This window comes from Eurosta solidaginis, chromosome 5 (genome assembly GCF_040869045.1).
Source record: "Eurosta solidaginis isolate ZX-2024a chromosome 5, ASM4086904v1, whole genome shotgun sequence".
Lineage (NCBI taxonomy): Eukaryota > Metazoa > Arthropoda > Insecta > Diptera > Tephritidae > Eurosta > Eurosta solidaginis.
Window position 1 is genome coordinate 79,475,180 of NC_090323.1, and position 13,679 is coordinate 79,488,858.

The 13,679-nt window shown below is 40.5% G+C and overlaps 2 protein-coding genes across 2 annotated transcripts in view; both read right to left on the reverse strand.

The window, feature by feature from the left end:
• LOC137254122 (succinate--CoA ligase [ADP/GDP-forming] subunit alpha, mitochondrial-like) overlaps nt 1-13,679 on the reverse strand; it is a 53,361-nt gene that overhangs the window by 23,554 nt on the left and 16,128 nt on the right. The gene's annotated exons all lie outside the window — the stretch shown is intronic.
• LOC137253831 (spore coat protein SP96-like) lies at nt 9,742-11,973 on the reverse strand. Its single transcript, XM_067791353.1, has 2 exons — nt 11,905-11,973; nt 9,742-11,816 (listed from the first exon to the last, which is right to left on the reverse strand). Exon 2 carries the CDS (start codon nt 11,581-11,583, stop codon nt 11,017-11,019), a length of 567 nt encoding a protein of 188 aa, XP_067647454.1. The 5' UTR covers nt 11,584-11,816; nt 11,905-11,973; the 3' UTR covers nt 9,742-11,016.

The window sequence follows — 13,679 nt, forward strand, 5'->3', positions numbered from 1 at the left end:
GTAGAAGGCGAGAAAAAGGTGGGCGTTATATTCATGTGTTTAACGTTAAGAGCTGTACATATTCGAGTCGCTCATAGTTTAGATACCAGTTCTTGTATCATGGCAATACGTAATTTTGTATCTCGGCGCGGGTATCCAAGGGAGATATTCTCGGACAATGGCACCAATTTTAAAGCGTCAGAGAAGATCATCTGCGAAAATCTCAAAGACACGGATTGGGCTGCTGTAGTATCTCCTTTCGATGAAGTAAAGTGGAGATTTAATCAACCAGGTACCCTCATATGGGAGGCGCATGGCAAAAGCTCGTGCGATCAGTCAAGAATGTGCTATTTGAGATACCACCATCAACAAGTTTAACCGACGAAAGTCTACGGAGTGCCCTGAGCGAGGGCGAATTCATACTAAATGCACGACCACTTACATTTGTTTGCTTGGAAAATAGTGACGATGAGGCTCTCACTCCGAATCATTTGCTGATTGGGTCATCGGATGGCTACAAGCTAATAGGTAGCAACACCCTTAGTCGGCGGCAATGTTGGCAATTGACTCAGCAGTTTGCCGACCGTTTTTGGCACCGATGGGTGCGGGAATATCTACCAGTCATCTCTCGACGTACCAAATGGTTTGTGAAACAACGCCCGGCATGTGTTGGTGATATTGTAGTAATTGCAGACTAAGACCTACCTAGAAATAGTTGGCCAATGGGAAGAATCGTGGATTTTGTAAGAGCAAACGACGGTCAAGTCAGAACTGCTATGGTAGCGACCAAATCAGGCATACTTCATCGACCGATCGTGAAAATAGCAATATTGTATGTCGGTACTGAGCAGAGTAAACAAATTCTAGAAAACTCGTTTACGGGTGCAGGAGTGTTACCGACCAAAAATTACGACCGAGCAGTAAGCAATGCCTACGCTTGGTATGGAGTTCACATATACATATGTCTTTACTATTTTGTAGTTTCTCTTCTCATTTGCATATATCGCTTCCCCGGTTCAATAATGACGCAACTGTAAAATATTAAGTTTTGGTGAAGCAAGTTTCAATATCTGCATCAACTAGAAAAATGTGCGAATGCAATAACGACGCAAGTGGTCTAGCGCGGGAACTATTTGCAATACAATTACAAAATTTATACACAGCAAAGATTAGTACTCTTTAAAGCTTTTGTGCGCGTTAGCTCGAAACTTTAAAATTGACATTGGCGTCATTATTGAACTGAGGAAGCGATATGTAAATTTGAACGTTCATTTACTATGTTATTATTTACAAAATATTTACTAAAAACTAACCGTAATGTCAGGCCACTCTGACCGGCATGAAAAATCATTTCACTTTGTGCAGTTAGTTACAGTTGCAAAAATATAGCGAAAGAATAAAAAAGTTTTAAAGCGCTCACGCTGCTAAAAAAAAAATTGTGTTTTTCTTTTCTTATAAAATAGTTCGACTGTCGCGCTTAAAACTACGCGCAACAGCTGTCTTGAACGTTCTATGCCAACGTTCGATCATCCCATTAGACTGCGGATTAAAGGAAGTGGTGCGAATATGTTTACATCCCATCAGTTTGGCTAGCTCCTTGAAAGCAGCTGGCTCGAATTGTGTACCCTGAGTACGTCCCGAGACGTGCCACCCCATGTGACCAAATGCAGTTTCGACGTTCCCTGCGGTGATGTTAGTTAGTTTAGGTTAGAGTGGCCAGCGGTGCGAGCACCAGTGAACTTAGGCCCAAACGGTCCCATTGTGATATCCCTACTCAAACCAACAGGTCGATTCAGCAAATTTCTTAGGTTCTTAGGTTGAGGCGCGAAACCTGTAGTCTTTGGGATACATATCAATGATCATCCCCGCCTTTGGAAGGAAAGCTACAAGAGCAGTCTTCCAGAGTGCGATGCATGATTCAGGCTTATTTACCCATCGAATATTATTTTAAGCCATTCCACAACCGCTCTACTTGAAATGGGAATATACCACCTGTGCCCGGCGAATTAAACTTAGATAACGTCTTCACCGCCCATTCGATGTCGGTATCGGTCACCAAGCTCGGCACTATGCGCTCACTGATCAAAGTGTGAGTGCTATCCACTGGCTCTTCTGAATCATTTCCCGATGGGAAATGTGTATCGAAAAGCACCTCAATGAACCACTCACTATTACGTGAACATTCCCCGTTCTCTTTCGTTATTAGTCCCTGGACTATGTTTTACCTTGCTATGACTTTTCTCAACCGTGCTGTTTCGCTGGAGCACTCTACGTTGAACCTCAATAGATCCGTATACCCGTCCAAGAACCCTTCGCTTTCCGCGGCCTTTTCCAGCTTAAAAATTCTTTTACCCGTCTTCTAAGAAAGTTCAGCTCATTTCTCCACCTTGGCGGCTTTGCTTTTCCTCTGAATCTTCTTAGAGGCCTAGCTCTCTTATACGCAGTCTTAGGAAATCAGTGGACTCTTCTAGTCGCTCCAACCTCTTTGGGTTGTCCCAGTTTTGTTTCTACATGTTTCTTTAAATTGGTCCAGTTCGTTGACCTAGGGTATGTAAAAGTTCCCCCCTTCTATTTCCTCTTTAGGGGATGCTGAAGCTAATGTACGCATGGTCGGAGAAGGATGGTCTAGCAAGAACTGTCCAATCATACCTTGATATATCACGTTCAGAGTTCAGTGTAATACCAACACATATAGGGATGCAGGATGTAACAAAATAGACGTTCGCCTCTCTGATTCGTAACTCCTCCTCCCCATGCACTGTGGTGCGCCCTTTCACTCCACCGGTGGAACCTCCGCAGTAAGAACCATATAGCAGGATGCCACGATAAATGCGTGCTTATTCTTATGCTCGACGGCCACCAATTCGAGCGCCTTAATAGTGTTATTAGCCAACATATATGAGTGCAGCTGTTTTTAACTAATTGCAGCTGGCACCCTTCCTTCCGTTTGCGCGTAGTAAACGCCGAATCCGCGCGCTGAGTTCAGAAACTCTTCGTCCCGATGAGAGCCGCTACTCCTGGATCAGCACCACGTCAAGCGAATCCTTCTCAAGGGTTAGAAGGTGTTCCTTAGATGCCACTCTACTGAGCTGGAGGCTCTTCTGTAATACTCGCAGCACTATTGGGCTGTTGGTCCTCCTCCAGCACCTTCGTCGTGACGTCTTCCTCCTCTTGCTTCTTCTTTTCCCGAGGCGAAAATGCTGTATTGTGTGTTCCTCTGTGCGACTCGCAGCACCATTTGGATGTTTGTCCTCATTTGCTCTAAGGATATTGAGGACCTTTTCGACTTCGCCCGCTTCTAGTGTTTTAGGATTGTTATTCTCGGGACTTTTTTTCCTGAATCACATGTAAATTTAGCCAGTACCCCCGGAAAATTCGTCAAGCTGCGTGTACAATAAATCCTCCTTATGCTTGTTTAGTAAGTACCTTCCAATCCTGTGTTGGTATATTCGAACTCTGACTCTGCAGGAGTTGCAGCGTATCCTGCGACTTCATCACGAATGGTATCCATACTTTTAACTTTTGGTACCGTGGGTATCTGCGATTTATTCACCACCTCAACCCGTGCGTTCGTGCCTTGGAAGTTTGGTACAACTTCCTCCGGCCACCGCAAGCTCGCGATGTTTTCGCATGCTATCATCTTCACACCATTGTATAACCCCCACCCCTAGTCAGAATCAAAGGTTGGAAGGGGCTTACTTTGTTGGTCCCGCATCATCTTGAGCATTAAGCTAATAAGCTCCCTTTCTACAAATCTCCACTTTTCAGAAGCCATATGTTCGAAAGTTTGCTAGGATAAAACAGCACCATGGTCAGTGACTGCATCACTCATCTTCTCGGGAACAACTAAGTTCTTATTGTTACCTCCCTTTGCCACCTCTAACAAAGCCGGAGTCTTATCGTTACCTCCCTTTGGCTTATCTCCAACTTCCGTGGTTGGCATATCACCACTTTTAACGTCCTCCCTCTGACTTGCAGTTTTCGAGGTTGTTGTTTCGAGGTAGTTGCTACCTCGCTATTGAGGCCCATCTGTCCTACAGATTAAGGCTTATTTGTCTTGTATACGCGGCTGCCCTGTAACTGGGTCCTTTCTGCCTCTTGAAAGTTGGCTTGCTTCGACGCTTCTTCCTCGTCGTACGGGTCGAATAAAACTTTCAACCTAAGTCTAATTCCTGTTGGGTCGACCACTGCTCCCAAGCATTGGACAGTTCTTTGTGCTGCACGTCATTACGACAGAGCTCTCTCACTTCCTCTGCTCCGTACCCTTCTCCACTCTACTTCTCCGTTTGCATTGTATGCTTTTCCAACACGGAGTTCATTGACTCTTCACTAATCTCGCGCCCCGAGTCCGACGCACCGCTTGATGCGTTTATGTTTACCTTGGCTTGCGAATCAGCAGAGTCCCTTATCATCGTTCTTATTAAAATTAGATATTGAGTCATTCATTTTGGGCGTACGACCATCAGCCCCACAAAGTAGGCTCAGCGGTCCAGTATTAAATACGGGGAAAGAACAGTCCGCCACAGCAGCGCTTCTTACCGTGGTAAGGCCATCAATACTTCCCGAGGTGGCCCGGTATCGGGAAGGCTCCATTGGAATAAAGCCGAGTACATCCGCTGGCTGCAAATCGTCCGATAGGCACGGTCCGCATAGAATCCCGGATTAGGGGTTTGGAAGTTCTTGGTCACCGACATCCCGCAGTCCCCTAATGAGGCGAAATGACGTAGATGCCAGCGCTAAACCGCCCAGTCTTTTATTCGGGCGCTACGGAGTTCGGCTAAGCTCCCACACCAACGACAAGGTGCATACCGTAGTGAGGAGTTAATATGTTTTGAACGAGTTGAAATATGTTTTTTCAGCTTTCGGACTATTCGGAAAAATTTGAGTTGATTAAAAATGTAGAGAGTCTTTGCAAGGCAAACAAAGAAATGCTTAATAAGATCAATACCCCAAATGAAGCGTTTAATAAGCAAAAGGAGGAAATTATAAGAGAGGTTAAAAAGGTTGCAAACCAAAATAAAGCTGTTACTGCTATGGAAGTCACTTCATATGCCAATATTACTAAGGGAATTCCTCTATTAGTAATTAAACCCAAGGTTAAACAAGCATTAGAGAAAACAAAAACGGACTTGAATAAAATAGATCCATCCAATTTGAATATAGGTAGGGTAAAAAATAGAAACGAAGGTAAAATAATTATTAGTGCGAAGTCAACTAGTGATAAGGATAAAATTAGGGACACTCTAACAGAAAGGCTAGATAAAAGTAAATACAACATAGCTGAACCGAAAATATATTTTCCTAAAATCATGGTGACTAACATTAGTACTGAGCATCCTAAAGAGCAAATAGTTGGGAAGATCACCAACCAAAATGAGTTTTTGTGAGATGCTAAAATGAAATGTGTAAGAGTTATTAAATCAAGGAAGGAAAACAAAGCCTCATATATCAATGCAGTCATTGAGATTGAGCACAAATACTATGAAGACGTGTTGAAGTGCAAGAAAATCAATATTGGTTGGTTGGCAGTTATCTATATCCCTTATGACATAACGATCATTCGGTAGTACTTTGTGTATAATATACGGGCCCCTATATTTTTGAACGGTTTTCTTATCTCCTACTGAATAGGTTTTTGCCGGAACACTGTATTTCGAAAAATATTGGTAATTATAATCTCGGGAACGTTCTATATTCCTAAGTGTCTTTTGCCTATTTTCCTCATGGTCTCTAGTGATTTCATCCACTAGTTTGTCTTCCACAAATTCGGCAAATTCATCCACGATACTACCTCTTTGATTTACCACAAAGAGTAAAACGCTAGGCGAGTTTTTCGTAGTACTATGAATACTGCTGTTTAGGGCATATTCTATTTGAGGCAACTTGGCGGTCCAGTCGGAGTGTTCCACGGACTCAATAAGTTTACTCAACATCTTCTTGAGGACACGATTTACTCTCTCGACCTGTTCGTTTGCCTCCGGTGATGCTACTGCGAACTTGACATGGCTTATATTTGTTTTCGATAAGTAGTCACTAAAGTCGAGGGACGTAAAGCAAGTTCCGCGGTCAGTTATGATACGTCTGGGCGGCTATAGTAAGAAAAATATTTATCTAGTGAGCAGCACACTTCTTTTGTATTTGTGGAATTAACCGGATATAATTTTACATATTTTGTGAATGCGTCAATCACGATTCAAATATGTTTGCGTTTTGATTTAATCGCTGGCAAGGGACCGAAGTGCTCTAAGTGAATGGTGTCAAATGGTATTGGTTTTTTAGGAATACTAAACATGTTATGCTCATTGGAACGAGCTGGGGCAGAGTACACAATACACTTAAAACAATTCTTAATGAACCGGTCAACTTTATCCCTCATACTTTCAAACCAATAAGTCTTGCGTATTTTATTATACCATTTCTCTGTTCCTAAATGGCCAAATTTCTCGTGAGTTGTGCGGATTACATTTTCCTCCATCTCTGAAGGGATACAAAGCATAATCTTCTCGCCAATTCTCCTACACACTAAACCGTCCACTAGTTCATACCCTATGACTTCCCCTTTCTCCAGTTTGGTCATGAGCTTCCTAAGCTTCTCTTCTCGGTTCTGAACAATTTGGATCTGAACATTCAGATCATCTAAGGCTACAGCGGCCACGAAATCACTTTCAACTTCGTCAGACCAGGATTGCGAATCTACAAGTTGAGAATACTGACGATTGCTAATACTGCTTTCATCGGATTTTGAAGTGGAATTTATGGAATCGTATTCTCTTTCCAACAACGGACTCCGGCTTAATGCGTCTACATGGCCCAGATTAGCTCCAACCCGATGCTGAATAGAATAATCAAACCTTTCCAGCTCCAATTCCCACCTAGCTATTCTTGGATTGATCTATTTCTTATTTAGGGCCATAGTGAGTGAGTTGCAATCTGTTATGATTTTAAATGGCACACCTTCTAAATATATTCTAAATCTGCGGAGAGCATATATGATCGATAGGGTTTCTAGCTCAAAGCTATGATATCTAGACTCAGCTGGTGTCGGTGTTTTGGAAAAATACGCTATTGGATGCAATTTCCCATCGTCCTGAGGGGTGTATGGAATGATTTGGTAAAATAAAAATACATTCTTAAAAGGCTCAAATCTCATACATAGAGAGTATGTGAATGGGTAGCAATTTTCTATGGTGATAAGTCTTTTTACTATGGTAAGCATTTGTCCCAATAGTTAACGGCAAGAACACGAAATTATATACACCTCATGTCTTTCAAAAATTTCCTTTCCAACGTACTTTGCACTGATTGACACACGCTCATATATGCTTGAAATGCCTTTATGTTACATATTTCTGGGCCACAAGAGCAAGCGTTAGAGTTCCTAAACCTTTACAACAGCTATCTTATATTAATAGACATATGTTTTGCCTTTTGCAAATGTTGACCCATGGCTTGTTTTGCTTGCTTTAATTATATATATTTAGTGGATCAAAAAGTATTTACATATGTTAAAACTTTCTTTCTAGTAACTATATTTTTGAAAAAATAAATTTTTGTTGAACCAAAATCCAAATGTTGCCTATATAATATTTATTTAAAAGTTTTTTCATATCCACTTACAAGAAATTGTGTGCTCTTGATACCTATAAAAGAAGATTTAATATAAACAGGTAAATATCGTGACAAAAATATGGTTGCCCATCATCAACCATTCCAATATGGAAAATACAGTATGCTGCATATTGTTCAAAATCCGATGAAAGCAGTATTAGCAATCGTCAGTATTCTCAACTTGTAGATTCGCAATCCTGGTCTGACGAAGTTGAAAGTGATTTCGTGGCCGCTGTAGCCTTAGATGATCTGAATGTTCAGATCCAAATTGTTCATACCCTATGACTTCCCCTTTCTCCAGTTTGGTCATGAGCTTCCTAAGCTTCTCGTCTCGGTTCTGAACAATTTGGATCTGAACATTCAGATCATCTAAGGCTACAGCGGCCACGAAATCACTTTCAACTTCGTCAGACCAGGATTGCGAATCTACAAGTTGAGAATACTGACGATTGCTAATACTGCTTTCATCGGATTTTGAAGTGGAATTTATGGAATCGTATTCTCTTTCCAACAACGGACTCCGGCTTAATGCGTCTACATGGCCCAGATTAGCTCCAACCCGATGCTGAATAGAATAATCAAACCTTTCCAGCTCCAATTCCCACCTAGCTATTCTTGGATTGATCTATTTCTTATTTAGGGCCATAGTGAGTGAGTTGCAATCTGTTATGATTTTAAATGGCACACCTTCTAAATATATTCTAAATCTGCGGAGAGCATATATGATCGATAGGGTTTCTAGCTCAAAGCTATGATATCTAGACTCAGCTGGTGTCGGTGTTTTGGAAAAATACGCTATTGGATGCAATTTCCCATCGTCCTGCTTTTGTAGAAGCACAGAACCAAAGCCCTGACTGCTTGCATTGCAATGAAGTTGTGTTTCACGTTGGCGATCATATATTGCTAACAGCGGTGAACTTATAAAAATATTACGTAATTCCTCAAATGCCTTGAAACATTCTTTTGAAAACCTAAATTCAGCATCCTTGCGTAGTAAATCTAAGAGTGGCTTAGCGATTTTAGAAAAAGAAGGGACAAATTTTCGAAAATAAGAAAAAAAAAAACCAATACAAGAGCGGAGCTCTTTATGATTCTTTGGGACTGGGTAATTCGCAATTGCCTTAATATGGATCCTCGAAGGCTGTATTCCTGAAGGAGTAACTTGATAACCCAAATATTCAATGACGTTGTCACAAAACTTGCACTTCCTAAGCTTAAGTTCCAAATTTTTTTCATAAGTCCTCCTAAGCACTTTACGTAGGATCTTAATATGACTTTCAAGATCACTTGACGCTATTAATATGTCATAAATATACACAATGATTTCTTTTGCATCAATTCGGTCTCGGAAGATGTTATAGACAAATCTCTGAAAATTAGCCGGTGCATTCTTTAACCCAAATGTCATTCTAAGGTACTCGAATTGCCCATGTGGTGTGACAAAAGATGTTAATGGAATAGATCCCTCATCCATTGCTAACTGATTGAACCCATCTTTCAAGTCCAAGAGAGTCAACCACTTTTTCCCCGACATATAATCTATACAATCGTCTATTAGGGGCAATGGAAAATTGTTGCGTACTGTTTTCTTATTCAAAGCTCTGATTTCGATGCACATACGAGTTTCACCACTCTTTTTTTACCAGGACAATCGCAGAAGCATAAGGGGAGTTACTAGGTCGTATAATTTAGCGTTTCATTAAATCATCAGTGATCTTTTGTACCTCTTTCCTATCCTTAAATGATAATAGTCTTGGCAAAGAATAGAAAGGTATATCATCCGTTGTTCGGATTGTCATTTTATAGTCATACGGTTTTTTTTCAATTGATGTAGGAGATAAATATTCACTAGACAACACTTCCATTACTACCCCTCTTTCTCGTTTAGCCCAACTGGGCCCTATATCTATTTCCGACTGAAAAACACTGATCTATTGCTCCTATCTCTTTCACAGCAGAATCAAACAGATTCGTCATATCATAGGGGTAATTGCCCATTTCCTTTGAGTCCTGCTTATTATGATCACATCTGTCATATACTTTGCTTAATGTAGGCTTATTACCATCTCATTTAACACTTAAGTCACCATCAACAAATTTATTAATAATCGAATCAGATATATATTTTTTCGGATCTTCTTTATTTAATTCAGTATTTCTAGAAGGTACCTTTTGTTTTACGTTTTTATTAAATTCATTTTATATTTCATTTAATTGTATTAAGTGAATGTTAAATTTTTGCAAAAAATCGCGACCAAGAATTAATGGAAGAGTTAAAGTTTCATCTGGAACTATTATTACATTAATATTTCAAATTAATTTACGAAAATAAATTGCACACAATTCTGTGCCAAAAGAATATATCCTTCTTTTACCAACGTCAACGAATTGTGTAGGCTTTGCCCGAAATGAAAGCTTAACAAATTTTTCAGCAATTGATCTTTGCATAAGGCTAATAGAACTACCGGAATCGAAAAGAGAGATGATATTTGTAAAACCTGTACATCTGTTTCGATTTTTATCGTAAAAGGCCACACTTACCTCTTGCTGAGATTCTAAAGGAACATAGTAATCCATGGATACGGATGCAACTTGAGATGTTTGGGTTTTCTTCTTTGGGCAATTGTGATGCATATGTCGTAGTTGGTGGCAAATAAATCATGACCCGGCTGGGCGTTGCGGCTCTGATAATGCCCGAATCGCGAGCGGTTAAAACAACGTACAGTGGAAAGATCTTCAGTAGTGTTTGCCTTTACTGCGGTATTTGATACCTCTGTGCTCAATGATTTGCGCACACCAACGCTGTGACGACGTTGCTCGTAACGTTCCATTCGGCGTATGAGTTCACTTATGGTATTAGCGCCATACAAGATGCTTATATTGTTGCTGCTGTCTGGGATTCCGTCCACTATAATGTCTACCAACTCATGCTCCATTATCTCCGATTGGGCAGCGATTGATTGCATTGCCACCACATAACTGACACACGATTCTGACGGTTTTAGTTTGCGTAACCGTAGCTGGCGATAGACCTCCTGTCGAGAGCAATTACAGCGGAACATTGCGTATAATAAAAGCTTCAATGTGGAGTAATCCGTTAGGTCTTGGTTTAGAACGAATTCTTTCGCTGTCGCAGTCATGCATCGGCGCAATGCTAGGCATTTATATCTTTAATTGTAGTTGTTAACATCAGCATAGTCTTCAAACTGTAAAAACCACCGATTTATATCGTAGTGATTGTCGCCACTAAACTTCGGGACTGCTGCATCAAGTTCGTCGAAATGGATGTACTTTCCTATGCGCATGACCGGGCCAGACTCCAATTGCTGGAGCTCCATTACTTCTTTACGTAACTTCAATAATCTTAACTGCTCTTCAAGGTGGTTTATTTCTCCACTTGATGGTGTGGCTTCAAGGCCAACAGATACGTCATAAGCAATAGTTGGAACCATACCAGGCAACGTTGTTAGTATTCTCACTAGACATTACGACGGTCCCACCAGAGGCATCGGACAGCATAACAGCGGGTGGATTATGATGTACAGCAGTAGCAGTAAGAGCAGGCAATGTAATGGCAGCAAAAGCGTTAAAAACAGGCAATGTAGTGGCGAAGGCAGCAGGTGATGTAGTAGCAGAGGCAGCGGTAACGGCAAGAAATGTAGTGGCAGCGGTAACAAGAGGAAATGTGGTGGCAGCGGTAGCAACAGGCAATTTAGCAGCGGTGACAACAGGCGCTATAGTAACAGCGGCAGCGACAGGCAATTTGGCAGCGGTGACAACAGGCGCCATAGTGGCAGAGGTAGTGGCAGCAGGCAATGTATTGGCAAAAGTACTAGTTACAGCGGTTGATGAAATGGCGGAGGCAGCAGGAGCACCAGGAGCAGGCGGAGGTACAACGATGGTGCTATTTTCAGAAGCCTTAGGTTTTCTTTGTGTATCTGTAGATTTCTGCTCCACTGTCGATGCGCTTGATGTATTAAAACGTGTGAGCGGCATTTTAACTTTTTTCTTTTATGGTTCGAGTTTTTCTTCTAATATTTATTTATGCGACTAGAGGGTAGCACCCCACACCTGAGGATGCAATTTGCTTCTTTTAATTTAAAACGATTTGATTTATTTCTTTTGCTATATTTTTATTTGAACAATCTCTGCGTTTCGCTGTCCGAAGAAGAAAGCCCAAGAGCAAAAGCGATGTTGGCTGCATTTCCGCCAGCAGGTGACATTTACATCTGTCAGAAATGCATGGTATAATAAAATGGGGTACATGACAGATTAAATATAAATACATTACAATATCAACCAGAAATATATCTTTACATGAATCCGAAATCGTAAAGTTGCGTGGTGCCACTGATGAAGGTTCAGCCTCAAAAAGTCTTCCAACAATACCACCAACTTTGTATCAAATTCCAGATTATTTAAGCGACTTCGACATCGGTACCGTGAATAATAAGTTTTTGCGATCTGAAGAAGTCAACGAAATAATCCGTCGAGGTCATCAAAGGTGTCCTGTGATTTTTCCACGTGATCGTTATGACAAGGCATTTCCTACCTCGTTGTTTAACAGAATCTTGCCAAATGGATAGAAAGTTTAGCGTGACTGGTTTGTGTGGAGTGCCAGTAGCAATGCTTTTTATTGCAAAACTGTTCAGGAAATCGCTGATTTAATTTTCCATTCTCTAGGTCAACATGAAATCCCATTAAAAGATTGTCGTGCACAAGGGTAAGGTAACGGCGCCAATATGAAAGGAGCTTAAAACGGAGCACAACGTCACATTCTCGACAAAAACTCGAATGCTGATTACTCGCCTTGTGCAACCCACAGTCTGAATTTATGTGGTGTTAATGCTGCAGAATATTGTACGGCTGCAATTACTTTCTTCTGAGTTGTACAAAAATGTCTTACTATTTTCGGCAGCAGTGCACAACGAGGGGACTTCCTCAAAAAATGTTCCGAGCTCTCTTCACAGTTTTTCAGACACTAGGTGGTCGGCTAGAATAAAGGCAGCCAGACCATTCGCAAACCATTTTCCAGGATTAACACATGCACTAAACGCATTACTTAAGCTAAATTTGACTGCACAAGCATACGGAGATATTCCCGGCATTCTCAAGTACATGAACAAGTTCGAATGTATCTTGCTGTCCTCAGTTTGGTTCAAAATACTGACCACCATTAATGAAAGAAACGTCGTACGCCAAGCAAGAGACGCCACCATAGTTGTTGAGGCCAAATTCAGAAACAAAAATTTAGAAATTAATATTCGGAAGTCAAATTTCAGAAGTCAAAATTCAGAAAATAATCAGACAGCAAAAAAACATTAAAGTTTGCACAAAATTTTATGTTTTTTTTTTTGCTCTCTGATTACTTTCCGAATTTTGACTTCTGAATTTCGACTTCTGAAATTTGAAATCTGAATTTTGACTTCTGATATTTGGCTTCTGAATTTTGATTTCTGAATTTTTGTTTCGGGGTTGCGACTTCTGAATTTTGGCTTTATGAAAAAAGAGTTCAGACTAATGTTTTTTGAATTTTGTTTTTCTGAATTTATACGGGGAAGCAATATATCGGCACTCTAATGTTTGTGTGTGTACCTAGCATGTTGTAGCAATATAGGAGTATTACATATATGATGAATAGTAAATATTCTGTGTTAATTTTATTTTCAGATCTTAGTCCAAAAATCATTTAGTTGATGTGGCAAAAATTTTGTTTGATGTAATCCATCAATAATGATTCATTAATGAGACGTAATTAATTCAAATTAATGAAATGTATTAGTGGATTTTTTATGGAGGGCCCGCCAACTGTTTAGTCCCGGGCCCTGATTTTCTCTCTACGGCCCTGGGTATAACTCTCTAACTATGAAAAACTGAAATATGTACACTGATTGAAAACTCATTTGCACAGAAGATTTACACTTTAAATCTTCATGCGATTCTGTAAGGTGATGTGCACATTGTTTTTGAGCGCTGAATGTAAAATGTCATGCCAGTGAAAAATATCTATATATAAAACGCCAGGAAAATAAAAAAACACAATCCGCAGCAGTGCTTATGACTTTTGAATGTCACAATAATGGGAATTTCCT

What these genes read in the sequence shown, in the direction of transcription:
- LOC137253831 (XM_067791353.1), bottom strand. Translation starts at nt 11,583, where the DNA reads ATGCCGCTCACACGTTTTAATACATCAAGCGCATCGACAGTGGAGCAG.